Source organism: Sus scrofa, chromosome 12, assembly GCF_000003025.6.
Source record: "Sus scrofa isolate TJ Tabasco breed Duroc chromosome 12, Sscrofa11.1, whole genome shotgun sequence".
Taxonomy (NCBI): Eukaryota; Metazoa; Chordata; class Mammalia; order Artiodactyla; family Suidae; genus Sus; species Sus scrofa.
Window position 1 is genome coordinate 16,233,046 of NC_010454.4, and position 21,804 is coordinate 16,254,849.

Consider the following 21,804-nt stretch of genomic DNA (forward strand, 5'->3'; position numbering starts at 1 on the left):
AATTGGAGTTCCCGTCATGGCACAGTGGAAACAAATCTGACTAGGATCCATGAGGACACAGGTTTGATCCCTGGCCTTGCTCAGTGGGTTGAGGATCCAGAGTTGCCATGGGCTGTGGTGAAGGCAGCTGCAGTTCTGATTGAGCCCTAGCCTGAGAACCTCCATGTGCCATGGGTGCGGCCCTAAAAAGACAATCAATCAATCAAAGTCAGCAACTAATTTTTTAAAAATTAATAATAATAATAATATTATATAATGGGAAGGTGGGTAAAATAGTGCCAGAAATAAATTTGGTGCTCAATGGGAAGATAGGAATGAACCACCCTTAACGTGAAACCAATCAAGTCAATCAGTTTTAATCACCCTATAAAATGTCAGGAATACAGTCTGTTCCACATAGAGGCCACACTTTGAACCATTCATCTAAGTCAAAAATGTTAAACTAAGGCTGGGAACTCAGCACTCTAAATTTATTTCTTCCTTCAATCTCCACTAGATTATAAACTCCATGAGGGAAGAGATAATCTTCTATTCACTACTATATACTATATCCCTAGCACAGTATCTATTACATAATAGGTGTGCTCATTAATGAAATGGGAATACAACAATACTTTTTTTTTGGGGGGGGCAGCACCTGAGGCATAGGGAAGTCCAGGCCAGGGGTTGAACTGGAGTTTCAGCTGTCGACCTACACCACAGCCACAGCATCACCACATCTGAGCCGAGTCTGTGACCTACACCACAGCTCACAGCAACACCAGATCCTTAACCCACTGAGCGAGACCAGGGATTGAACCCTCATCCTCATGGATCCTAATCGGGTTTTGACCTGCTGAGCCACAATAGGAACTCCCAACATCTATTATAAAGAACTCTAAGGAATATTCTCTATTCTGTTCTTGAGGAATATTTTATATTTATACTACTTAATGCTAGTAAATTGTATTCCTTTTTTTTTTTTTTTTTTAGGGGTCTAACCAGAGCTACAGCTGCTGGCCACAGTCACAGCCATGCCAGATCCGAGCCACATCTGCAACCTATATCACAGCGCACAGCAATGCCAGATCCCCCATCCACTGAGTGAGTCCAGGGATCAACCCCCACCCTCATGGATACTAATCAGATTCATTTCCACCACACCACAATGGGAACTCCGAGAGAAGATTTTTGTTTGTTGTTGTTTTTTTGTCTTTTTGCCATTTCTTGGGCTGCTCCCACAGCATATGGAGGTTCCCAGGCTAGGGGTCGAATCGGAGCTGCAGCCACCGGCCTACACCAGAGCCACAGCAAGGCGGGATCTGAGCCGTGTCTGCAACCTACACCACAGCTCACGGCAATGCTGGATCCTTAACCCACTGAGCGAGGCCAGGGATCGAACCCGCACCTCATGGTTCCTAGTCGGATTCGTTAACCACTGAGCCATGACAGGAACTCTGAGAAAATATTTTTTAAATATTCCATTTTATCTTCCCTAAGGGATCATTAGCTATTATTTCTGTTTTATTACTTTCCTAGTGGTGTGCATATTTAACTTATCATAGCCTCCAAATAATCTGAATATTATCTGAAATCAAAAGCACAGACCAGATGGAAGCCTAAGAGCAGGTCCAAAGGGGGCCCCTGAGGCTGAAAGGTGTGGCAGAGCTCAGAGTGACCAAGCGGAAGAAAAAAAAAAAACAAGGACAAAGACAAGGTGAAAGTCCTGGAAGCCATGGGTATGAGTGAAAAGAACAAAGAGGAGAAGCAGTGCGGCCTGGACAAGCAGACCCTGGCCCAGGCAGCCTTCGAAAAGATGCAGGAGAAATGGCAAATGGAAAGGATCCTGAAGAAAGCATCCAAAACCCACAGGCAGAGAGTAGAGGACTTCAACAGACACCAGGATACTCTCATGGAGCCCTATGACATTCCCCACATCAGCTGGATTAAGGAACCTTCCTGCCGGGGATATCGAGTGGCATCAAAGGGAAGAAGAAGGCAGAGTGGGGGTTACGTTTGTGCCTTTGGTATTTTCTGGAAATAATATATTATGCACACACTTGCGTTCTCTGCTGAGACAGTGCTTTTCAAAGCAGTGTGCCCTCATTCTAGAACTTAAGTCAGACTGTCCTTTAAAAAACAAAATAAAATAAAATAAAATAAATGACAAAAATAACATAGACCAGATATTAGAAATTCATTGTAATCCAAGGTTTGTTATTAACAGCAGAATCCCATTATAGTGGGGGAAAAAACTGTAACTGCAATGTATACATCTAAGGATAACCTGACCCCCTTGCTGTACAGTGGGAAAATAAAAAAATAAAAAAAATAAAAAAAAAAAAGAATCCCATTATAGCAAATGTCTCTGTAAAAAGTTCTGTAAGGACAGCCCATAACAAAAATTTTGTTCTAGGAGTTTCCATCATGGCTCAGTGGTAATGAACTCAACTTGTATCCATGAAGACTCAGGTGCAATCCTTGGCCTCACTCAGTGGGTTAAGGACCCAGCGTTGCCATGAGTTGTGGTGTAGGTTGCAGATGAGGCTCTGATCTCATGTTGTGGCTGTGGCATAGGCCGGCAGCGACAGCTCCAATTCAGCCCCTAGCTGGGGAACCGCCATATGCCACAGGTGCAGCCCTAAAAAGCAAAAACGGAACAAAACAAAAAAAATGGCCTCCCAGGGAATGAAGGGAAAAATATTACATTTAGTCCATTCTCCTACACAATAACTTTCCAAAAAACATCTGTAATAATTACTTACATGCTTATGCTCAAATACTTCCGTAAAAGAGAAATGCCAGACAAAGCAACATGTTCTAATTTGAAACAACTAAACGCCAGACAATGGTTTTTAACCCTATCTTGAATCACAGAACTTTTTAAAGAATGTAATGAAAACTGTGGCCCTTGTCCCCAGAAAAAGACAGAGCCATACATACATACATACAAATTTTTACCTATGATTTTACAGGGTTCAAGAACCCTAGCATTGGAGTTCTGGTCGTGGCGCAGTGGTTAACGAATCCTACTAGGAACCATGAGGTTGCAGGTTCAGTCCCTGGCCTTGCTCAGTGGGTTAAGGATCCAGCATTGCCGTGAGCTGTGTTGTAGGTCAAAGACGTGGCTCGGATCCCTCATTGCACAGGCCCGTGGCTACAACTCCAATTAGACCCCTAGCCTGGGAACCTCCATGTGCCACGGGAGCAGCCCTAGAAAAGGCAAAAAGACCAAAAAAAACAAAACTCTAGCATCTGCCCAAGGACTCCCTTAACTAACTCCCTTAATGTACTTAACCATGGGGAAATAAATGTTCTCATTCATTGATGGAGGAATATAATTATATTCCTCTTTTCTGTTGAGACGAATGTGGCTCTAACTACCAAAATGACAAATGCTCATATCCTTTGACCCAGCAATTCCACTTCTATGGATATTATCCAGTAAACCTATGTAAACAAAGGTGAAATGACATTATATATAAGGCTATTTACTAAGCACTACTTATATCAATAAAACGTTGTCCATCTAAGTGTACATTGACAAGAAATTGGTTAAATTATGGTTCAGCTATAGAATGGAATATTAAGCAGCCTGGGGGAGGGGGAAAGCAGAAGGAAGTTCTATATGTACTAAAATGAAATAATTTCTAAAATATTTTAAGAGTTCCTGCTGTGGCACAGTGGGTTAAGATCTGATGGTTCTGGAGTTCCTGTCGTGGCGAAGTGGTTAACAAATCCGACTAGGAACCATGAGGTTGCGGTTTTGGTCCCTGCCCTTGCTCAGTGGGCTAACGATCCGGCGTTGCCATGACCTGTGGTGTAGGATGCAGACACGGCTCGGATCCTGTGTTGCTGTGGCTCTGGCGTAGGCCGGAGGATACAGCTCCGATTCGACCCCTAACCTGGGAACCTCCATATGCTGCAGGAGAGGCCCAAGAAATGGCAAAAAGACAATAAATAAATAAATAAATAAAAAATAATTTAAAAAAAAAAGATCTGATGGTTCTGTGGCAGTGAGGGTTTGATCCCCACAGCAGCCCAGTGGGTTAAGGATCCAGCATTATTGCAGCTGTGGCATAGGTCACAGCTGCAGCTCAGATTTGATCCCTGGCTCGGGGAACTTCCATATGCCATGGGTATAGCCCCACCAACCAAAAAAAAATTTTTAAACATGAAAAGCAAAATACACAATAATGTATATAAAATACTTGTCTCTGTATTTAAAAAAAAAAAAAATTTTTGCCAGAGGAGATGATGTCTGAATTTTATTTAATTTCAACACTCCCACAGGGGGACTGGGAAACAGGCCAGGAAGGGGAGTGAATTTCCCTGGATCCCAGAGCAGACCCAAGCCTGTTTCAGCTGCACATGCACACACATACATACTATATATATCATATGTGATATATATGAGATATGCACATACACATAAATAAAACACAAGAAACTGCTAATAGTTGTCTCCAGGGAAGGAAACCAGACGGATAAAAGAAAAGCATAGAAGAGAGGTTTCATTGTATATTTTTGAAATCTTTTTTTTTTTGGCTTTTTAGGGCCGCACCCACGGCATATGGAGGTTCGCAGGCTAGGGGTCTAATCAGAGCTGCAGCCGCCGGCCCACACCAGAGCCACAGCAATGCGGGATCCGAGCCGTGTCTACGACCTACACCACAGCTCACAGCAAAGCCGGATCCTTAATCCACTGAGGGAGGCCAGGGATTGAACCCGCCACCTAATGGTTCCTAGTCAGATTTGTTAACCACCAAGCCACAATGGGAGCTCCTATTTTTGAAATCTTTTGAATTTTGTACTACATGAATATAATATCAAATCAAAATTTATTCTTTTTTTCTTTTGGCTGCACCTCCGGCATGTGGAAGTTCCCAGGCCAAGAATTCAACCAGACCCAAGCCACTTCAGTGACAATGCCAGATCCTTAACCTGCTGGGCCACAAGATAACTCCCAAAATCAATTCTTCAAAACAAAACAAAAAAATTCTCTGTGCCTTAGACCCCAAGCAGTTTTGCTAGCCTTCAAAATCAAGCTATTCTTTGCCATCATTTTGTGACTTATTCATAATAATATTTTATCAGAATTTTTCTTAGATTGTTTAGCTACAGGGATCTTTCTGAGAAACAAAGTCTCATCCTTCCCCACACAGTCCAACCTCTGAGCATATTAATTATGCTCTCTCCTTTTAGGCTCAGAATACCTTCACATACATGTGTATTTGCACCCCTTTCTTTTAGACTCATAATACCTTCACACCTCCATATCCATCTTCAGCTATGTGCCATAGACACCTGAGTCCATGCCTGCCTAATTATAAGTGCCTGAAGAGTATGCAGTGCATCTGGTTGATTTTTTTATTTTTATTTATTTTATTTTCTGTAATACCTATACTGTATACCTGCACTGACTCAATAAAGTTACCTGCACTCAACTGCTGAAAAATTTAGGCACTAAAATTTCAATACAGCTATTACGTCTCTTTACTTCATCTTATTCAAACAATCACACAAGCACTTCAAACAGCTGTTCTTACGAAACTGATGGAATATTTTCGTGCCTTGATTCTAACTAGTCAATTGTTAATACAATGGAAATTGGTCAAGTCAGTTTTGGTTAGGTGCTAGTAGCTTCTGCCAAATGTGAACATTAAATCTGGCTGATAAAGTGAATTAATATAACATGATAGATCCTGAACTAGAGGCACCTCCTGAAATCAGCTGGCTCTTCAGATTACATTTTAATTCTACGATTAATCCTTAGTATTCCTCAGGAGTCAGACAAAACAGTAATTAAATTAACACCAATTCTGGCAGCAGTTTATTTGATAAAAGTCACATATTTAATCTTTATAAAAACAAAATTATCAGTCATATGGGTCACATCCATTACAACAGACACTATCACCTTGTTATCTTTATGCAGGCAACATTAAGTCTTCATATTTAAAACAAAATTCTAGTACAGCAAATTTGGATAGCCACTTGCTATTATCATTTTAAATTAAGCTATGATTTGGATTGGCACAACACTGTGAATCAACTACACTTTAATTAAAAAGTAATAAACTGTGTTTTGGTTAAAATAAAAGGCTGACCTCTCTAACTTACCAAGTTACATAATGGCTTAGTCCTTCGACTTCTGGACCAATAATGCTATCTGCAAAAATAACTGAAATTTAGAATTCCTGTTGTGGTCTAGCAGGTTAAGAACCCATCTAGTGTCCATGAGGATGTGGATTTGATCCCCGACCTAGCTCAGTAGGTTAAGGATTCAGTGTTGCCACAAGCTTTGGGGTAGGTCACAAATGCGGCTCAGGTCTGACACGGCTGTGGCTGTGGCTGTGGCATAGGCTGGCAGCTGCAGCTCTCATTCAACCTCTTGCTCGGGAACTTCCATATGCTCTGGGTGCAGCCTTAAAAAAAAAAAAAAAAAAACTGCAATTTGACTGTTATTACTAGTTCTCCCATAGATGCTAACAACTTTGGGGGTTTTTTGGCTGCACTCGCCTGGCCCAAACCTGCACCACAGCCGAGACTCAAGCCACTGCAGTGACAATGCTGAATCCTCAACCTCATGTGTCACAAGAGAACACCAATGCTAACAAAATTTTTAAAACTTCTAAGGCTTTTACTAAACATGAACTAAGAGAAAAAGAATCACCATTTTCTGGCTCTGCTTTGTCAACAATATGGGATGAGAGGAGGTCAAGCTTTAACAAGAGTGAAGTTTAAAATGATCCCATCATTTCTCTTCTGCATACATACCCGAAAGAACTGAAAGCAGGGATATGAACAGATATTTGTACACCCATGTTCATAGCAGCATTATTCAAAGGATCCAAAACATAAAAGCAACCCAAGTGTTCACTGACAAATACATGGATAAATAAAATGTGGTACATATAATGGAATACTGTTCAGGCTTAAGAAGGAAGGTAATTCTGATACATACTACACTAGGATGAACCTTGAGGATATTATGCTAAATGAAATAAGCCAGTCACAGAAAGACAAACTGTATGAGTCCACTTATATGAGATTTTTAGAGTAGTCAAATTCATGGAAACAGAAAGTAGAATCGTGATTGCCAGGGACTGAGGAGAGGAGTAAATGGGGAGTTATTATTTAATGAGTACAGTTTAATTTTTGCAAGATGAAGTCTTGAGAGAGATGGTGATGATGGCTGCACAACAAAGTGAGTGTGAATACACTGAAAAATGGTTAGAACGGTAAATTTTATTTCCCTCACCTAGTTAGGATTAGGAAATAGACATCATCCTTTTATTAAGAACATTTTTAGAAAAACACTCCACCTCTATTTTCCTTGCTGCTGTGTTCAGGGCATAGTTAAGCAAAGTACTTAACTTGCTCCTTTGGTATCTGCAACCCCAAATCCCAGAAGCCTGTATACACATGATGAAGGAGTTAATAAGGAAAGAACTTTTGCAAGATTTTGTTCTAGCTTTTGTTTCTGAAGGTTTTGCATTTTATTTGGTCTTTTTTTGGGGGGGGTGTTTTTGTTTTTTTTTAAGGGCTGCACCCGAGGCATGTGGAAGTTCCCAGGCGAGTGGTCAAATTGGAGCTATAGCTGCCATCCAACAGCCACAGCAACACCAGATCCTTTAACCCACTGAGCGAGGCCAGGGATCAAACCTGCATCTTCATGGAAACTAGTCAGGTTTGTTACCACTGAGCCATGACAGGAACTCTGCGTTTTGCATTTTAATGCCACCACTTATTCTTTGATAGTACTAATACCTAAATGAATTTTTAGTTTTGTTTTCTCCTATCTCAAATACAGCTCCCTCTTTCAGTGCAGATCAAAAATAATTTTTTTTAAACTGGAAGTACCCAGAATTGAACTGACTTTCAAGTCATACAATTAGTCTTTTAACTTCTTAGAAGGTACTAGGACCAAAATTAGATTAATCCTATTTCAATATACTTTGCAGTATATGCAGTTTTTCAAAAGGGGGGGTAAGTTAAAAGAGTAAGGTATGAGTATAATGAAATCCCACTCTTAATTCTATATCCTAAATTGCATAAGAAATTACCAATTAAATTTCTAAAATTATCAAAAACAACCAAAATTCTCAGAGCAGTGACTCTGAACATTCCTCAGCACAAGGTGTATCTGTGAGGGGAATGACATTTCTTATACCTGATAACTAATGCAGTATAACTATGGTCTATTGTTAAACAGCAAAGGTAAGAGTCTATAAAACTAGAGAAAACTGTCTGAGAAGCGGGAAGAAAGCAAAGAGCCTGACTTCATCATGATGACCTCAGAAAATAGGCAAAACCAATCAACCAAATGAGAGAGCTTTTTACTCCAGATCCTTCAGACTGCTCTAATCTACAAAGGAGTGTTTCTTTCTTTCCTTCTTTCTTTCTTTTTTTGTCTTTTTGCTGCTGCTCTTGGGCTGCTCCCGCAACATATGGAGGTTCCCAGGCTAGGGGTCAAATTGGAGCTGTGGCTGCCAGCCTACGCCACAGCCACAGCAGCGTGGGATCCGAGCCCCATCTGCGACCTACACCACAGCTCATGGCAACGCCGGATCCTTAACCCACTGAGCAAGGCCAGGGATGGAACCCGCAACCTCATCGTTCCTAGTTGGATTCGTTAACCACTAAGCCATGACAGGAGCTCCCAAAGGAGTCTTTCTGGGGTAGATAGACAGTAAGAGTCCAAATTATGAAACAAGATCCCCCATTAAAGTCTCTATAAAGGCAAAAAAAGCTGACCAGTGAGCAAGCAGGTGCTAGGACAAATGACCCTATAACAGAAACTCTGTGGCCCCACACTAAGCCAAAGGCTACCCTCAAATGAACCAAAAACAACAGAGAGATGTAAAGGTTAACCCTTCTGCAGGCCAAAGTCACCTACTACTCCAGGAAAACCTACCACCAAGAGAGACCTAGCAATTTGAGACCTAGATAAGGTAAAAAGGAAGAACTGACCAACCCAAATCATCTCTTGACTCAAGTTTGAAACAAATCATTGATAGGGAGTTCCTGTTGTGGTGTAGTGGGTTAAGAACCCAACTAGTATCCATGAGGATATTTTTTAAAGAAATACTTCAGGAGTTCCTATCTTGGCTCAGCAGTTAACAAATCTGACTAGAATCCATGAGGACGCAGGTTCAATCCTTGACCTTGCTCAGTGGTTAAGGATCCAGCGTTGCTGTGAGCTGTGGTGTAGGCCAACAGCTACAGCTCTGATTCAACCCTTAGCCTGGGAACCTCCATATGCCGCGAGTGCGGCCCTAAAAAGAAAAAAAAAAAAAAAAAGTAAATATTTCAATTTAATCTTTATTTAACTAAATGAAAACAGAAAATAAGAAATAACATAAATGGGGAGTTCCCTGGTGGCTCAACAGGTTAAGGACCTAGCACTGTCACAGCTGTGGCTTGGGTCACTGCTATGGTGCAGATTTGATCCTTGACCCTGGGGAATTTCTGCATGCCATGAGCACAGGCAAAAAAAAAAAAAGAAAGAAAGAAAGAAAAAGAAATAACATAAATGACTAACAGCCAAGTTTAATGACAGTGCCAATACAGACCACATACAGGAAGGAAGGAAGCAGAAGAGAAGTGGAGAAATCTGGATATGGATTCCTGACCCACTATGGCACAAGAGTTCATACACACTTTATAAGTTTTAAATAATTTTATAGTACTGACTATGAACAAGAGAAGCCATTACTGCTCCAAAATCCATGAGAAGACAAAATTCAGAAAGGTTAAGATCAGCATTCAAAAAATACTATTTCTATTTGAGGGCATTTGCTCATTTTATTCTAAAGAAAAAACTTTGAAATTGAGCTCTCTGTACTTTAGGAGGCCTGGGTGTGTGGAGAGAGAAGAAAATCAAAGCCCAATGAGGGGACTTTCGGGAATCCACCTGTACTTTAAATAAAGAGCACAGGGCCACACTATCAGTAAGAACCACCTAGAAATAAATCATTCCTCATGAAAACTCAATGGATAGAATTATGCAGATGAGAAAATCTAAAGAGAAAATAAAGAAATGCAAGAAGAGGAGTTCCTGTAGTGGCTCAGTGGTTAATGAATCCAACTAGGAACCATGAGATTTCGGGTTCGATGGTTGGCCTCGCTCAGTGGGTTAAGGATCCAGCATTGTCATGAGCTGTGGTGTAGGTCGAAGACGTGGCTCATATCTGGCATTGCTGTGGCTGTGGTGTAGGCCAGCAGCTACAGCTCCGATTAGACCCCTAGCCTGGGAACCTCCATATGCCACAGGTGCAGCCCTAAAAAAAAATAGTGAACCCTAATGTAAACTATGCACTTTGGGTGATAATGTGTTAACGTAGGTTCGTTACTGTAACAAATATACCACTCTGGTGCAGTCTGTTGATAACAGGGGAAGCTAAATATATGCATGGGCAGGAGGTATATGGGAAATCTCTGTACCTTCCACTCAATTTTTCTGTGGGGCTAAAACTGCTCTAAAAACTAAAATCAATTTTTTTAAGTGTATGCTTAGGTTCCCTCAAAATATTCAGATATAAATAAAGATCAGGAAAATAATAAAGAAAAAAATAATCCAATCTATGTGTATCTCTCATTCTCACATACATACAGCACAGAACATCAGAGACAGAAAAAAAATCTCAAAAGTGGGCAAAGAAAAGATACTTTCAACAGAATGGCAATAAGAATAAAAATAAAAAGGGCATAATGGAAGTGGAGAACAGTAAACAATGTATGGAAAAAAAATAATAACCAACCTAGAATTTTAAACCTAGCAAAAAAAAAAAAAAAAAAAAAAAAAAAAAACACCTTTAAAGAGTAAAACCAGGGAGGCGTTCCCATTGTGGCACAGCAGAAATGAATCCACCTAGTATCCGTGAGGATATAGGATCAATCCCTGACCTCGCTCAGTGGGTTAAGGATCCAACATTGCTGTGAGCTGTGGCCTAGGCCAGCAGCTGCAGCTCCAATTATACCCTAGCCCGGGAACTTCCATATTCTAAGAGTATGGGCCTTAAAAGACAAAAAATAAAAAGAATAAAACCAGGAGTTCCCTGGTGGTGCAATGGGTTAAGGAACTGGTGTTGTCACTGCTGTGGCGAGGGTTGCTACTGTGTTGAGGGTTTGATCCCTGTCTGTGGAACAAAAAGAGTAAAACCAAAACTAGACAGTAACTGGTAGACCCACACTAGGGAAATTCCAAAGACTGTATTTCAGGCAAAATAAAAAGTATTCCAGATAAGTCACAGATGTGAAAAGGAATGAAGAACAAATAAAGAGGTAAACATGTAGATTAGGCTAAACAAACATAACTGTATAAAACAGATTCAATAATGATCTGGGCACTCTTAAAAATAAAAATATATATTCATATGGTGAATACATGACTTTTTTGATTTATCAAAACCCTCAGAACTGTATAACACAGAGTAAATTTTCTTTCTTTTTTTTTTTTTTTTTTTGTCTTTTTAGGACCGCACCCACGGCATGTAGAGGCTCCCAGGCTAGGGAGTCAAATTGGAGCTGTAGCTGCCAGCCTACACCACAGCAACGTGGGAACCAGCTGCGTCTGTAACCTACACCACAGCTCATGGCAATGCGGGATCCTTAACCCACTGAGCAAGGGCAGGGATCGAACCCGCAACCTCATGGTTCCTAGTCAGATTTGTTAACCACTAAGCCACGATGGGAACTCTTTTTTTTTTTTTTTTTTTCGCTTTTTACGGTCATACCCACAGCATATAGAGGTTCCCAGGATAGGAGTCAAATCAGAGCTACAGCTGTCAGCCTACACCACAGCCACAGTAATGCAGGATTCAAGCTGTGCCTGTGACCTACACCATAGCTCACGGAGCATTGGATCCTTAACCCACTGAGAGGCCAGAAGTCAAACCTGCAACCTCATGGTTCCTAGTTTCTGCTGTGCCACAACTGGAAGGCCAAGAGTAAATGTTAAACTATGGACTTTGTTAATAATAATGTATCATTATTGGTTCATCAATTGTTACAAATCTACCACACAAAATAGAAGATGTTAAAAATAGGGGAAAACCTGAGGTATGGGATGGGAGTATATGAGGACTCTCTGTACTAACTGCTAAATTTTCTGTAAATCTAAAAAATAAAGTCTACTAACAAAATATATACATATGTACACATATACAAGTAAATACAAAATATAACTCAACAACAACAACAAAAAAAAACCCAACAACACAACTGAAAAATAGCCAGGAGACCTGAATAGACGTTTCTCCAAAGAATATATGCAGATGGCCAACAAATGAAAAAAATGCTCGTTATACAACTATAAATGTAATAAAATTCATAGGGTGATAAAAAGAAAAAAAATGCTCAATATCACTAATTATTAGAGAAATGCAAATCAAAACTATGAGGTATCACTTCACACCAAAACATGGAAACAACCTAAATGTCCACTGACAGAATGGCCATCATTAACAAGTCAACAAATAACAAATGCTAGAGAGGGTGAGGAGAAAATGAACCCTCCTACACTGCTGTTGGGAATGTATGTAAGTTGGTACAACCACTATGGAAAACAGTATGGAGGTACCTCAGAAAACTAAATATAGAACTACCAGCAATCCCACTCTTGAGCATATATCTGGACAAAACTTTCCTTGAAAAAGATACATGCACCCACATGTTCATGGCAGCACTATTCACAATAGCCAAGACATGGAAACAACCTAAATGTCCACTGACAGATGAATGGTTTAAGAAGATGTGGTGATGAGTTCCCGTCGTGGATCAGTGGTTAGTGAATCCGACTGGGAACCATGAGGTTGTGGGTTCCATCCCTGGCCTTGCTCAGTGGGTTAAGGATCCAGCATTGCTGTGAGCTGTGGTGTAGGTCACAGAGGCGGCTCGGATCCCGAGTTGCTGTGGCTCTGGTGTAGGCCAGTGGCTACAGCTCCGATTAGACCCCTAGCCTGGAAATCTCCATATGCCATGGGAGCAGCCCTAGAAAAGAGCAAAAAGACAAACAAACAAACAAGTTGTGCATATAAATAAACACACACAATGGAATGCTACTCAGTCATAAAAAAAGAACAAATTAATGCCATTTACAGCAACGTGGATGGAACCAGAGACTCTCATACTAAGTGAAGTAAGTCAGAAAGACAAATACCATATGATATCACTTATAGTTGGAATCTAATATATGGCACAAATGAACCTTTCCACAGAAGAGAACTCATGGACTTGGAGAACAGACTTTTGGTTGCCAAGGGGGGTGGGGAGGGAGTGGGGTGGACTGGGACTCTGGGGTTAATAGATGTAAACTATTGCATTTGGAATGGATAGGCAATGAGATTCTGCTGTACAGCATTGGGAACTACATCTAGTCACTTGTGATACAACATGATGGAGGATAACATGAGAAAAAGAGTGAATATATATGTGTGTGACTGGGTCACTCTGCTGTACAGTAGAAAGCTGAAAGAACACTGTAAACCAACCATAATAGAAAAAATAAAAATCATAAAAAAAAAAGTAAAAAAAAAATGGAGTTCCCATCGTGACGCCGCAGAAACGAAGCCAACTAGGAACCTTGAGGTTGCGGGTTCCATCCCTGGCCTGGCTCAGTGGGTTAAGGATCCAGTGTTGCGTGAGCTGTGGTGTAGGTCAGCTCAGATCTGGCATGGCTGTGGTGTAGGCCGGCAGCTACAGCTCCTATTCGACCCCTAGCCTGGGAACCTCCATATGCCGCAGGTGTAGCCCTAAAAAGACAAAAGACAAGAACAAAAACAAAAACATGACAAAAATAAAATGATCATTTATCAGGAGTTCCTTTTGTGGCTCAGCAGCAACAAACCTGACTAGTAGCCATGAGGATGAGGGTTTCATCCCTGGCCTCACTCAGTGAGTTAAGGATCCAGCATTACCGTGAGCTCCAGTGTAAGGGTAGGTCACAGATGTGGCTCGGATCTGGCATTGCTGTGGTGCAGGCCGGCAGCTATGGCTCCGATTTGAACCCTAGCCTGGGAGCTTCCATATGCTGCACATGGGACCCTAAAAAACAAAATAAATAAATTAATGAATTAATAAAAAATAAAAATAAAATGATCATGTATCAGACTCACAAATTTATAAAAGGTCAGAAAAGAGAAGTTTTTCTTTAAGAAGATACCAAAAATACATTCGGTACTGCATAAAATTACATTGCCTTGGGAGCTGCCATTGTGGTAAAGTGGAAACAATCCGACTAGTATCCATGAGGATGAGGGTTCGATCCCCGGCCTAAAAGTTCCACATGGCGTGGCCCATGGGCACGGCCAAAAAGCATTAACAACAACAACTACAACAAAAACTCCAATGGCCTTGCTTCGGGCACTATGAAATGAAGGTTCTTATTGTGCCTTAACAGATAAAATCTCACTTTTCATGGTTTCTCATTTTGCTCTTCTTTTCAATGCCATCAACACACTGCATAATCCTTTTTATTCAATACAACTAAAACCAATGACATTAAACAATAAGTAAGTGATAGTGGGGAATCTTAAAAAACAACACCTTAGGAGTTCCCATCATGGCTCAGCAGTAACAAATCCAACTAGCATCCTTAAGGATGTAGGTTTGATCTCTGGCCCCACTCAGTGGGCTAAGGACCTCGTGATCCCGTGAGCTGTGGTGTAGGTTGGCAGCTGCAGCTCTGATTCGACCCGTAGACAGGCAACTTCCATACGCCACAGGTGTGGCCCTAAAAAAACAAACAAAAAAAAACAACCTTAAATGTTTTCCTTGAACTTAAAACATATAAATGTATATTCTGTTGCCAATCTTTTTTTTTTTTTTGTCTTTTTGCCATTTCTTGGGCCAATCCCGCGGCACATGGAGGTTCCCAGGCTAGGGGTCGAATCGGATCCATAGCCGCTGGCCTACACCAGAGCCACAGCAACAGGGGATCCAAGCTGAGTCTGGAACCTACACCACAGCTCATGGCAACGCCGGATCCTTAACCCACTGAGCAAGGGCAGGGATTGAACCTGCAACCTCATGGTTCCTAGTCGGATTCGTTAACCACCGCGCCACGATGGGAACTCCTGTTGCCAATCTTTTGATACAGGCCTTTAGAGTTGTAGATCTACTGACTGTAGTTTCACACTGTCTTAAACCACACCCATAATGTATCATCTACAATTTCCAGTTTCGATTTCTCCAAAAGTGAAGCAAGAGTTTTAAAGGTACTTGCCTAGAATCTAAATGAAGAATTCTTCCAGATTAAAAGAAAATTTTTTTGGCCTCACCCACAGCATGTGGAAGTTCCAGGGCCAGGACTTAACCCACACCACAGCAGTGACCAGAGCCACAACAGTGACAATGCTGAATCCTTAACCCGCTGACCCACAAAGGAACTCCTATAAAAATTTTTTTAGAAATTTATAAATACCTCTTTTTTTACTCACTTTATGTTCAATCTTTCCAAGGCAGTTAACTAGAATCAACCATTCTTTCACTTTGCAACAATATGTTGTTGATTTACACTAAATTATTATAATACAAGTGCAAGTTGTCATAAAGTGACCCACGGTAAGCCTATAAATCAACGAGTGGGAGGACTGTAGTGGGCAAGAGTCAGTATACCTCATAAGAGAAGAAATGTTTATCAAGACTTGTAGGAAGTTTCTCTTGTAGCTCAGCACGTTAAGAATCTGACAAGTATCCATGAGGATGAAAGTTTGACCTTGCCTTGCTCAGTGGATTAAGGATCTGGCGTTGCTGTGGCTGTGGCGTATGGAAGCAGCTGCAGCTCTGATTGGACCCCTAGCCTGGGAATGTCCATATGCCAGAGGTGTGGCCCTAAAAAGACCAAAAAAGACCTGTCCCTGGGAGTTCCCTTGTGGCACAGTAGGTTAAGGATCTGGCATTGTCACTGCAGCAGCTCAGGTCATTGCTGTGGCATGGGTTTAATCCCTGGCCTGAGAACTTCCACATGCTGCAGGCATCCTCCTCCCCCCAAAAAAGACTGGTATCCCTATTTTGAAAGATCAAAGTTCACTTATTGTTTTTATTGTACTTGGGACAGTATCTGACACACAGAAAGTACTATATAAGTACTCGCTACTCTATCAGCATTAACATTAGACTAGGCACAAATGCATGCAAAGGTAGAATTCCACTTTACACAGTCTCCAGAATTAAACAGACAAGACTATCTGTATTCAAATTGTCAAAAGGGAGCAGAGTAAGGAATATAAACTGCATTAGTCCTCATTGAAAACATATGAATACAAGGTACAGTCAATTTCACATTACTGGAAGTGAATTATCTAGTAGTGCTTTTCTCTTCTTTCTTTCTTTTTCTTTTGGCAATACCTGTGGCATATGGAGGTTCCCAGGCTAGGGGTCAAATGGGGGCTACAGCTGCCAGCCTATACCACAGCCACAGCAGTGTGGGATCTGAGCCACACCTGCAACCTACACCACACCTCAGAGCAATGCCGGATCCTTAACCCACTGAGCAAGGCCAGGGATTTAACCCGAATCCTCATGGATCCTAGCTGGGTTTAAGCCACCAAAGGAACTCTCTTTTTCTTTTTTTTTTTTAATTGGCTGAGCCCATGGCATGTAGGCATGCAGAAATTCCTGGGCCAGGGATCAGACCCGTGCCACAGCTATAACCAGAGCCAGAGCAGTGACAACATTGGATCCTTAACCCACTGAGCCACAAGGGAACGCCTGTCTAGTTTTTTTTTTTTTTTTTTTTTTGTCTTTTTGCCATTTCTTGGGCCGCTCCCTTGGCATATGGAGGTTCCCAGGCTAGGGGTCGAATCGGAGCTGCAGCCACTGGCCTACGCCAGAGCCACAGCAACGCGGGATCCGAGCCAAGTCTGCACCCTACACCACAGCTCACGGCAACGCCGGATCCGACTAGGAACCATGAGGTTGCAGGTTCGGTCCCTGCCCTTGCTCAGTGGGTTAACGATCCGGCGTTGCCCTGAGCTGTGGTGTAGGGTGCAGATGCGGCTCGGATCCAGAGTTGCTGTGGCTCTGGCATAGGCCGGTGGCTGCAGCTCCGATTCGACCCCTAGCCTGGGAACCTCCATATGCCAAGGGAGCGGCCCAAGAAATAACAAAAAAAGACCAAAAAAAAAAAAAAAGAAAAAAAAAGAAAGCTCATATATCGGGCCAACAAGAAATGAAAAAGTAGGTTCATAACCCAATTAACCCATCACCTCAAAAATGCTAAGAGGTTGGAGTTCCCGTTGTGGCTCAGTGCTCAATGAACCCTACTAGTATCCATGAGGACACGGGTTTGATCCCTGCCCTTGCTCAGTGGGTTAAGGATCAGGCATTGCCATGAGCTGTTGTGTAGGTTGCAGACAGGGCTTGGATTCCGAGTTGCTGTGGTTGTGGTGTAGGCCAGCAGCTACAGCTCCAATTCAACCCCTAGTCTGGGAACCTCCATGGATGTGGCCCTAAGAAGACAAAAAAAAAAAAAAAGAAGAAAAAGCTAAGAGGTTGTTTACAGGTCCTCCTAAAAAAGTGGTAGCTAGACGTCTCAGTACTTCAGGTTACTTTCCTCTATTACCAATTTACTAATGACAGAAAACATCGGTCTCTTAAACAACATCACATTGTACATCCCAAAGCACAAAATGAATGCTTTCGGTTTGGCAGTTATTATAAATTAAATATTGACGACAAAATTATATAAAACCAATTATAAATGCAATATTCAAGAAAATGTTAAACTTGTAAAAAAAGATAAATAAAAATAACTTAATTACTATAAATAATAAATGGGTGGCTTGGCCATTTTCTTTTTTTTAGCCTGTTTTGTGATGGATATGTAATCTGTAGGTGCAAAAAATTTGAGGCAGCATGACAAGAGATCCATAATAACCAGGAAGTTCAAAGGCTGCGGCTACTTAAAACTCTCTTGTCCACCAGGAAAGAATCCACAGTGGCACTCTCTTCCTTCTATGGACATCAAAAAGTACTGAAAATGTTATGAGACTAGGAGAAACTCAAAAGACAGCCCAACGAGGCTGCATGAGTCCCACTAGATGGCACTAATCACAGGAAAGTCACTCTGCTCTCCCATTGGGAGCAAGGGCTGTAAGCGTTCATGATCTTTGCAAAACTGAAAGCTGTCATCAACACCATGACATCTTCAATTGGAAATTATGACCCATAATGAGGAATTCGAAGCTAGAAGCCGTCTATCCAAAAGCACCTCTTCTCCCTATACCATGGCCTCCTCCCCACTCCTATTGCAAATCAGTGGTCTAAAAGGTACAATGGCTTGCAGGCAAAAGAAGTCCTACAAAATGGAGATTTTCTTTTTCCTCTTCCTACCTCTGCAAGTCACAGGGTATTTACTTGCTTTTTTCCCCAAGTTTCTTTGCTATGGGTAAAAACACTCTCTTGCTATTCCACGAATAATATATTTATTATAATTAGTATATTTAACATGACTGGAAATGTCAAAAATACAATTAATGGTATTAAAGACACTTGGATATAAATGAACTTCTTTCTATATATTTAAAGCAGAACTTCCTATTAGATAAGGTTTGCTGGCACCGTAGTCATATGATTTTAGGTGGGCCTGGGCAGCAAAATTCACAAGGTTACTCATGCCCAAGACTTATGCTCTACCCCATGAGAAGTATACTTGGATATGGCTATCATAACCTAAAAGCAGTAAAGAAAAGCATCCTAACAACAAAGCCCAATGAGTTCAAACTGCATACAATTTGAATACAAACTTACTTTTACTCAGTAAGTGACCATTTGAACACAGATTGGATAGATTTGGATAGCAGCCTTTTGCTGAATTCCCAAGTTAAAAGACATAACAAAGGTCATTATTAGGTAACTGACTGAATCATGAATCAGAGATCAATTTAATACTCAAATATACTGCTCATTTACAGTTGAAACTATTTATCAACGAGATCAGAGAATTTACATTTATACATGTTACATCAATACATAACAAGGGTCAGGAGTACAGGTGTTCCAAAATGCCACAAGCCAGTCATTTGATTAAAGAGGCCAAAGAAACCAAGAACTACAAAATGTGTAATAAACCCTATGTTCTCATAGCAGTTTTCACAGCTCTAATACAGCTCTTATCAAAATACATCTCTGTTTGTCTGTAGTGCTGGCTCTTTCTCCACTGGGGGCTTGGAAGCATGGTACTAAGGTGTCATCCTTAACGCCCTGAACAATGCCTAGTACGAAGCAGGCACTCACAACTAACAAGCTATTTCATTCACCAAAATTATGAGACTCATCAAAGCAGCCAGCTTTTCCAGCTAAGTCTTAACAAACACCTTCTCCAAGCTACTGACCAAAAAACGTGCGACAGTAAGTCACCATAAGAGGTAACATTTCTTAAAAAGCACAGGAAGAAATGTTACCTCATGTAGTCAAAGGTCAAAAACTAGAGTCTCAAGCCCAAATGAGTGAGACTTTAAACAAAACACCATAACTATATTTTACATATTGTATTAAAAGCATAAATATGTTTAACATTTAGTACTAAAACCATCCTACGAGACCAGAGGCATGAGGGAGCAGGTACACGAGGAAGCCCTAACACTGCACAACACCTACCCATTAATGGGGTCTTGATCTTGGTCCTGGAACAAAAAGAGTGAACAAGAAGGAAAAATAGGAAGAGAGAGGAAGCAGTCTGGGGGTGCAACCAGGAAGGATCTACTGAACTGCAGATTTGGAGAACTGACAGATTTAGCAGAGACAGATTTTTCAAAACTCTACAAATAACTACCCCAAAAATCCAGTGTAATAAAACAACACCAATACCTTTTCATGAAGTTTTTTTCTGCATGTCTAAGGAGTTTTGACAAAAAGTGGCATAGAATCTAGATATATCCTGTTAGTATCCTCGGAACAGACCCATGGGAAACCTCTCCCATATGAGAAGGGGAAAAGCATATACTCCCATAGAGATACCTTCAAATGTACTGCTAACGGACTGGAACCACTGGGAGGATTTAAAAGTTCACTGGAACCATGAATCAAGTCTTTTCCCCTTCAATGTATCCGTATGGTCCACCCAAACTGCACGTACGTTTTTAAATGTGTTTAAAAGAGACTATGATCAGTGGTCATTACCATCGTTTTACTTACCTTACTAACACCAACTCCAGTAAACCTGGCCTCTAATAATTCCTGCCTTCGGGGGTCCAGGCTATGCAATTCTTCCATCATTTCTACTGAAAAAGAAAAAGTAGGCTGTGAGAACATAAAAGTTAAAATATGAGGAACCCATTTTTAGATATAACAAAACTCACTATTTTGTTGAGTGGTCACATCAGGTTAACCTCCAGTAAATATAACATACAAGTGAAAAACTACAATGAGCATATTAAATAATACATTTAAAGTTGTAAAGTGGCTCAAAAGTCCTCTTCTGAGGGTCACTTATTTTATCTAGTTCAGATTTGATTTAAACAGCAAAAAAACCCCTCCAGTCCTTCACAGAATGGCTGTAAGAGTTGAGCAAGAACCAGCTTATAAAAGAAAATTTTTTCTATCAATCTTTGAATTTAGGTAAGTACTTTCAGATATTTTTTTCCCAAACACACAGGAACTAATTCTTAACCTAAAAATATGAATCATTAATAATAACTTCAAAATAATACAGCATGAATCAGAAGCTACAAATAACTTCAAATAACGCTTTTATATACCTCCTTCCTCTGAGGAGCCCACAGTTGCTCATGAAAAAGGGAATTAATTATTCCAAATTTAATAGAGATCCCATGGTAAAACCATAACCTGCATTCACTCAGGAAATTAGTGTAGCTTCATAACCATCCCTTTACAAAATGTGCCACTCCCTGGAGCAGTAGGTTTCTCTAGACATCTGCTTTTAGCACTCCTTCCAAGCAGGGAGGGGCAGAAGGACACCATTTTTAAACTCCTTCCATGACCAATTAATGCACAGGCTAACTCTCAGCAAATACCTCCATCGTTTGCAAGAGATCAACTCCTGCGGAACCCATTGGAAACCTTTCTAATGTTAAAAGTGGAAAAGGAGCATATACCATTACATAGAACCCCTCCGAACATATCATTAGCTACTGGAATGACTGGCATGATAGAAAAGTTCCCTGAAAACATGAATTCAACATTCTCCTCTGCAATCTAACAACTCCACAATTTCCAGTAACAACCCCTACAAAGTCCTCCAGTTTCATTTCCCTTCCTGGATTGAGAGCCTGGGGCAAAGGGGAATGAAAAGGGTAGCAAATTAAAGTTTCACCCACACAAACAAGTGCAGATTAGAGAGAGAATAAGGAAATTTTCGGAAGGGTAAAAAGGCATCTTTAAAAAGAAAAACAAAAAGAAAAAGGAAAGAAAAAAAGGAGATTCAAAGTGTTTCCCCTAAGTGGCCTTCCGAGTCTCGCCCTGCCCTAATCGAGGCCGGAATGGCAGAGGTTGAAGCCTCCCTCAAGCCCCAGGGTCTCTCGGCACATTTCCTAAACCTCCATCCCCAGGCCTGGCCCGGAAAATGACGCCCCAGCGGTTATTCCATTTAATGTCAACTCATGTTAAGGAAAGATCCACACTGTCTCATTCCAGCGGGGCCTTGGACTGGAATCCTCCCTGCAGCCCACAGCCGAGAAGCAGGGCCGATGGGGCCTGGTCCCGGCGCCCCTCGCCTCCCGCCGGTTCCAAACTTTCCCCAACTCCAGGCCCACCTGTCACGGAGGGAGGGCGGGCCAGCTCTCGGGGGCGCCCGGGAGGCTGCCGGGGCCTCCAGCTGCCGGGGCGCCCCCCTCTTCCCGCCGGCCGCCGGCCCCACTC

General features: G+C 41.4%; 1 protein-coding gene and 1 pseudogene across 9 annotated transcripts in view; one reads left to right on the forward strand and one right to left on the reverse strand.

The window, feature by feature from the left end:
- TLK2 (tousled like kinase 2) overlaps positions 1–21,804 on the reverse strand; it is a 127,394-nt gene that overhangs the window by 103,797 nt on the left and 1,793 nt on the right. For 3 of the 9 annotated variants that reach the window (XM_021068149.1, XM_021068151.1, XM_021068143.1), the window contains exons 1-2: positions 21,699–21,799; positions 20,122–20,207 (exon numbers count right to left, since the gene is read on the reverse strand). In XM_021068149.1, the coding sequence (XP_020923808.1) occupies positions 20,122–20,202 (81 nt within the window). In that variant the 5' untranslated portion in view covers positions 20,203–20,207; positions 21,699–21,799. Of the gene's footprint in view, positions 1–20,121; positions 20,208–21,698; positions 21,802–21,804 lie in introns of those variants that run through there. The other 6 variants (XM_021068152.1, XM_021068148.1, XM_021068146.1 and 3 more) reach the window with 4 other exon arrangements.
- On the forward strand, positions 1,591–2,023 carry LOC100737967 (annotated as a pseudogene).